Source organism: Rhinolophus hipposideros (assembly GCF_964194185.1).
Source record: "Rhinolophus hipposideros genome assembly, chromosome: 1".
Classification (NCBI taxonomy): Eukaryota; Metazoa; Chordata; class Mammalia; order Chiroptera; family Rhinolophidae; genus Rhinolophus; species Rhinolophus hipposideros.
This window is the reverse complement of record NC_138047.1, coordinates 32,005,564-32,013,297: the sequence shown is the minus strand read 5'-3', so window position 1 is coordinate 32,013,297 and position 7,734 is coordinate 32,005,564. Positions and strand designations below refer to the sequence as shown.

At 33.2% G+C, this 7,734-nt stretch overlaps 1 protein-coding gene across 1 annotated transcript in view; it reads right to left on the bottom strand.

The window, feature by feature from the left end:
• Positions 1-644: 644 nt before the first annotated feature.
• Positions 645-7,734, bottom strand: part of GABRA4 (gamma-aminobutyric acid type A receptor subunit alpha4) — a 69,080-nt gene continuing 61,990 nt past the window's right edge. The window contains exon 9 of the mRNA XM_081062297.1: positions 645-3,335. Within this exon, the coding sequence (XP_080918423.1) occupies positions 2,805-3,335 (531 nt within the window). The 3' untranslated portion in view covers positions 645-2,804. The remainder of the gene's footprint in view (positions 3,336-7,734) is intronic.

Genomic DNA, 7,734 nt, shown 5'->3' with positions numbered 1-7,734 from the left:
ATGTCATATGTCTAGTCATGCCTGGAGGAAATTAGAAGTATTATGTAGCAGTTAGTGGCTAATGTGGGATTGAAAGATAGACTATAGATACTGGTACTAAATAAAGCAATTCTGAATTTCACATTTAAAAGATAGAGACATACAAAGGTACTATTCTCAGCTATAATTATTCTTCTTTACAAACTGCCAGGCCTCTCAGCTTTCCTAATGACACGTATGAGATTTTTCTAGTGGTGAAAAGTGACTGGTTCTTCACAAAAGGGTCCTGTTTAATGTAGCTCCGAGTTATTGGGAAGACAGAAATGATGACTGTAATAAAAAAAGTTTGCCTTGAATTAATTTGATGGAACTAAAGGAAAATAAACTATACATTTTATTAACATTGTATACAAATGAAATAATTCCTTTTTGTATTAATGATCAGATTTTCTGGTTAATTTACTCTTCAAATTAATAATTAAGAATCCTTGGTTAATTTTGCCCTTTCTCTTTATTTGGCCATCTGATTTATTTAAAATCTTCTTCATATACAAAGGTAAGAAAAATAACTATGAGTTCATTTGGATCCTGGACTACAAATTGAAAATCATTTATTTTTATTCCTTTAATACCTGTAAAATATAGGGAAAATTTTTTTTTTTTTAAAAAGGAATCCAATGAAATATTTCTTAAGAATAGACCAATAGATAAGCAAGGACTATGTTCCTCACCAAAGAAATAAGATCATTTTGTTGGAATAATGAACAATCATAGCTTCTAACCACAATTTCAAGCATTGTCTTCAAGGATAGAAATCTGCTCACATTCATGAAATAATGTTTGATAAACTTTTTGTACAAGTACTCTTTATTAAATATATACATTTATACCAATTTCACTGGGCCTCTTAACTCCCATCAATTTATAAAAAAAGGGGTTTGGATTGGATAATTTCTAAAGCATCTTTAAAACCTTAAAACTGTTGATTATTCTAGGAAATACCTAGAGAGATAATCAGCAAGACTTTTCTCTTATATGACTGACAATTAATATTTGGCATTTGCACATTTTACAGGTCTCATATGTGACCATTGCAAGGCAAAGCAATAAATAAAAAACTAATAGCAATTAATTAATATCATTTATTTTCTAAAAAACAAGAGAGCCTATTTGTAAGGAAGCCATTTCTATCAAAATTGTTCTCCAGAACACATTAATCACACAACCTAGCTCAGAAAGAGAGAATTATAGAAGAAAAATCTGGAAGCAACACAACAAAAACCTCGACCTGGATTTAGCAGTATAAGACAGCTGCAAGAAATTCAATTAAGTTGTTAAGCCTACCTAATGAAAAAGAAACGTCAGTACATGAAAATCCTGATAAATTGCATAACAGAGTCAGCGGCATCCTACCCCTTGGCTATGATTTTTTTTCCCTTTACTCCATTCCTTTGCTGCTCTTCTAATTTTAAAATACTCACCTTAGTTATCAAACTGTACCAAAACTCCCCCCAAAATAAACACAAAACTGCCCAGAAATACAGAACTATGGACACAAAAACTTCCCAAAAGGTTAGCATTTCACCAGCTAATATAGACCTATGTATGTTGGGAAAGCAGCTAAAAGAGCTTGTATTGAGTTCCCAATTCTGATGATTCTGTGATTCTGATCAAAATCTGTTCTGTGATTCTGATCAAATTTGAGACAGGTGATCCATCAGGTCTTACAGTGTGCAGATTTCTAATTTCAGGTACACAGTGATTTTCACTTACAGAAAAATCTGTACCACATTTTCATTATATTTTGAAGTCAATTGCTGGAGTTGTACTAAGGTGTACTTATCTCAAAAGTGGTTATGTGAACAATGCACCTGTTGTCCTCTACCAATAGAGGAGACAGAAATATTTCGAATATGTCTTCAGACTCTAAATAATTTTCCTCCAGTAAAGAATGCAATGGCTTCTGCTAGTTTATGGTTCATTAGCATGCACTGACTTTTACCATTTAAGTAATACTGTAGATAAAGGTGAAGGAGCTTTCCTAGAGAGACAATGTCTAACATAGTGCCTGGGACAAGGTAGGCTCTGAATAAATATACATTGAAAGAATACATAACTGAATGAACTGCTATCAAAAAGAATTTATACAATGCATTAAACTTTGGCTCAAAGCACAATTTTTCAAGTCAACTGTTAAGTCCTGTTTGGACAACATACAACAGGGAACATATTTTCCCTGGTCTCTGTCTTTGTTTTTGATGCAGCAGAGGTTTCACTCTATTAGTAAGTATTTGTTTTGTTCCATTTTCCTTTTAAAAATGTTTCATTTAGCAGGAAAAGTCCTTTTCTTGCAGATACTAGGGAAGAGGATGTCCAAAGGTCACTGCATATGATATCCGATAAACAATTCTGATTTAGGGCAGTGCCACTGGGAAATTTAGGGTGGTTGGTTGATATTCAGAGTGTATATTCAAAATGGCATAGTCTGTTTTCAAATTGCAATCCATAAATCTGCACCAAGTATTTCTAATAGCCCTAGTTCTCTTGTCCCAACTTTCCAAGATGGTCTGTATTCCATCTAATTTTAATGCTGAATTGATTCTATTTAAATCGTTTTTCTGAAATGAAAATTGGCTCACGTTCTCTTCACTGAGGAATTAATTAACTCTCCCAATAACTGGCTTGAATTTTTTAAATGGAAAAATTACACAGAATTTTTATTTTCTTAAAGAGCAACTGTTTATCTTTAAAAAATTTAAAAAGACCTTCTGCATTAAGTTTATCATGTTTTAGGAAACTACGAGAGCAAAAAAAAAAGAAAAAAATTACATAAGACTTTCTGATTTCTCCATAGTGTCCTTAGATAAGTAAACAACCCAATAGACCATGTTAAATGCCCCAAATGTGACTGGAAAGAGAATGCGGGCATATTTGTCTATTTTACTTGTGCCAGATCCAGAAGGTGGTGCTGCAGTGGGAGGAGTGGTGACTGACAACTTCCCAGAAGCCCCTATGGTGTTAACTGTGGTCTTTATTCGCTCCAGTCTCGATCCAAACACATGGTGGGTAGAAGCAGATCCAACTGAAGCTTGTCGGGGTGCATACCCAGTTCTACTAGGAGTAGAAGAAGCAGATGGAAGTGCTCTTGCAGCAGATATAGTTTCAGCGGCGTTTGCATGGCTGAAGGGGTTTGGACTAGAAGCTAAGTAAGACTGTGGCGAGGCTTCAGAAGATCCTTGAACAGCCATGGAAGATCTGCTTGAATGATTTCCTACCTCGGTTCTGATGCCAACATCAGATTCAGAGTGCACCAAGGCATTTGTTCTTTTCCTCATGTTCAGATTGGCATTTGTGCTCTGAAAAGGTATATTATATTAAAAATTATATTGGTATGTCATTTTATGTAGATTTGTATAAAATTTAAATGGATCAAATAATTAAAATTAACTATTTCCATGAAATAAACCTTTATTAAGATGCTATAGCCACTCAACTTGATAGAAAAGCTTATCAAAAGAAACATGTATATATTTGAATCTCAAAATCAAAATCTATTTCAAAATATGATCCCTTCTTATAAATAATTAGAATTTAAATCTATAGAAAGAAGATTAGGCTGTTAGGACTATAAACTATAGTTATACTTGATTTTATTTTAGGAGTTCATGATGATACTTACACAACTTATTCACTCAGTTTTAATATTTTGTGATATGTTGTATACTGTTCAATGAGTTTTGTATATGTTTGCTTTATAAGAAGTAAACACTTGACCTATTCTCATGCATAAAATAAAAATAATAATAACCATCCATATGTGCATGATATTCCTTAAAAAAAAATTCCAAAAGCTTTCATTTCTAAATCCCTGGAATTGATCTTCATAATCTTATGTAGGCAATCATACACATTAATAATCTAGAAATCCTTATACATTTTTGGTTTTTACCACAATTAATAATGAAAATACAAAGAAAAATTTATTTTAATAAAATAGTGCATTAGACATATAAACAGCATCTCCATATCATTGCATAAATATTTGAGTTCAAATTATTTATCAATAAAAATGTTTAAATCAAAATGGAATTCAGTATTTTCCATCAAATTATATTATGTATAGAACAAGACTACATTTGAGTGCAGATGCATGGAAAATATTAAAATTGATTCTCTGTGCATCTGTACTGGCATGATAAATAACTGTGTAGCCAATTTTAAATTGTCCATATTAATAAAGGACAGCAATTGCTCAAGTGATTCTACAAACAATCATGTCTGTCCTCAAAATACAGTATGACTTTTTGCAACAATTTTTGCTCTTTAATTATATTTATTCTAAGTTATATTAAGGGTAGGTAATTAATACTTTCTATACCTTCTCCCCCTACCATTTTATGAAATAAATGATGGATGAGGAGATAGAGAAGTAGAGGAGAGAGGAAGGGGAAAGAACAGCTCACAGCTGTTTAATTAGAAGAAGGCCTAAAAGAAATTTCACAGATAATATTATATACAATTAACGGAGAGCTCACTTTACAAAGAAATATTTATTCTACAAGTATAATGTTTTTTCAATACCACACTCATCAAGCAGGTTGAAAGTGTTTAATCTAAATCTTATATACTTGTGAATTATGACTTCAAGTTTTCTGAGTACAGGAAAAAAAATAAGCCTCACAAAATGGGAACCAAAACAGAATCTGAGAGGTTTAGAAAGTATTCTTTATGTCAGCCTGGAGTATTCTTCTAAGTAAGTTGCAGTTGAACTCATGAGAAATTGTAGTCTACATATGGCACCTAATTTGGGTAGAGACAATTGAAACTAAATTTACATCCACCTAAAAGCTAAATTACCATTGTTTACCTTGTACTTTTCCTCTACAAAGCACATTATAAACATTATTTAATAAATCCTCAGATTTTGAGTTCTTTTTTACAGAAAGGAATAACTGGTAATTGATTAGCATTAATTCTAAAATGTTATACACATGTAAAGTATATAAAGTATAAGGTATATCCACAATATCTAAAGAGCATACACTATCATTGGTAAGATAATATGTACACCAACACACAAAAATATAACAAAAAATATAACAAAAAAGTAAAACATAATGCAGGATCAAACTATGGCAAAATGCTAAATATACTAAGAAGAGAAAGGAAGAGAGTAATAAAGGACCAACTGGACAAGCAGGATAGAAATATATATTTTCAAATGTAATCCGATATTTTGCATAGTGCCTTCTTCTACCAAAAGTTAGGTTGCCCATAATCTTTAGAAACCCATCTTTTTCCTAAAAATAAATCATTAGAATTGGAGACTTCTACTTCTGGCTAAAATGGAGTAACAAGAACTGAATTTACTCTTCTGCATGAAATAACAAAAGAAAAAAAAAAAGAACAAAATAAGTGAAAAAACTGGTTTTTTGAAGACATATGCATTAGAGAACATAGAACTATAATCACCGAAAGGAAAAGAAACAAACTTGAATTTCCATGCTGTGGTGCAGGAAAGGAGAATCTGGGAAAAATCTGATAGACTCCCTGAATTGAGGAGATGGACCTGAGAATCTGGGGAAATCAAGGTGGCTAGAGTTCACAGGAAAAAGTAACATAGAAGCAAGTATATGCTGAAAAAAGGGAAAATTCCAAATATGTGAAGAGTCCTCATTGAGTATTTTGCTAAGCACAGATAAATTTTTGAGTGTGAGGAATTACCCAAGGCTGCAAAATGAACCCCCTGAAAAAATGAGAAGTAGGACTTGACATACACAAAGCCAGGAATTGTGCACATTCTCAGCAGCCAGACTGGAAAACATCAGCATTCATATAGCACTTGGTAGAGTACTCAGAAGGCCTTCCCTCAGTAATATGGACTAATTAGTCCCAAATACTGATCTAATCTTGCCTAATGAATTTTTAAAGTAAGACCTGAAAGTGTGAAACTAACTCTAATAACTTAACTGCATCCTAGAAGAAATCACAAAAACATTTTTAGGGCTCAATTGTCTTTCTCTCTAGGTCAGTATCTTTCTGGAACTTCCTGAAATTCCAGTTGTGATTCATGTTCTATATGCTTGATTGGATACAAAAAGGGCACCAATTTGTCCTGCCTCTCCATATTTATGACCCTTGTAATGTAAGTTTCCCACTTCTCCCTCATCAAGAGATGGAGTTCATTTCCCTATAGGCTTCCTTATGACTTTCTTTGGCCAACAGTATGTGGTGGAAGTGATGGCATGTCATTTTCGAGCTTTAGCCTTAAAATTCCTTGATTCTACTCCCCCTCAAAACACTAGCACCAACACCACAAGAACAAATTTGAGCTATTCTGTTAGAGAGATCCTTTGGATCAGAACCATTCATCCCAGTGAAACTATCCTAGAATCCAACAGCTAGCTGCTGTTAGACACATGTTGGTCTCAGCTAAGAGATGAGAAATTGGCCAGTCAAGCCTAATCAAGAACAACAGAACTTTCCAATTGACTCATCGACTTAAGGACAAAAATGAACGTTTATTGTATGCCACTGAGGTTTTGTAGTTGTTTGTTAGGCAGCATCCTTGTGACACTGGATAACACATATATACGAATTAAATCAAGGGTCCTAATAGCAGATATTGCCAAACCTATTGGGAGCAGTTCCTCAAACATTCTGGGACAATGAGAAGGCTGGCCTGGCCAGAATTCATTGAAGACCATTAGGGGGCCCTGTTGCCTAACTCCATACATTAGTTCAAGCTATTTTGTCTTTTATAACCCCATTCCTAAAGTAAAACAATATTTTAAAAGTGGGAGAAATTTTAGTGATAAACTTATTTCAGTTCTTTATTTTACAACAGAGCAGAAAGGTCATGATTGGCTGGAAGTCATACAGTGAGTTACTTACTGAATGTTCTGCCTTGCACGGCCTCTCAATGCACAAATGTGGAGAAGGCATTAAAGAACTTAATAAACTACTCTCATCCATTTGAGTCAGTCAAGTATTTGTAATTGTCAAGTATATTGTTAAAAAATTATTCAAGACTTGAAAATCAGAAATGATTACAGTGTGTCCTTTCAAAGTCATAATGGAGCATTGTTCAACAAGTCCACCCAAGGATTATTTAGTGTATAGAAGAATTTACTTGAGTTTGATTTTGCTATTTAATACTGGATTTGAGCCCAAACACTGTGAAGTTGCATGTTAACTTGTAGATTCCTATCCAGTAGAAAAGACCACCAAAAGTTACAGTTTTGTTGCCCTGAAGGATATCAATTACTTTTGTATTTAACTTAACAACCTTATTCTAGTATTCCTTTCTTAAAGTTACTTATAGGTATTCCTCAAACAGATTTTGAGCAAGTTTAACCATTTAAGTGCTTCTCTCATTAATTAATGAGTTGAATAAAACATTGATATACATCCACTCCATATTTGTAAAACTCCTGTTTTTGACGATTTGAAAAACATATTCTGAAACATCTACTAAACATAATTATCCAAATTATAAATACAAAGAAATGTAAGCATAGACTTAAGAAACATGCCTGGAAAAACAAAGTGAGTCCAGGCCAAAGAGATAGGATCCATCTATGGTGATTGGAAACAAGAATCAATGAAGCTAGAGACTTTATGAAAACAGAGCAGCACAAAGTGTGTCACTAGGATTACCACTGGAAAACAAAACCAAATCTTTTTATGCCCAGCTTTAAATTATTAGTGAACTTCTACAGCATAAAGACTATGATATTAATCACCGTAGGCTAA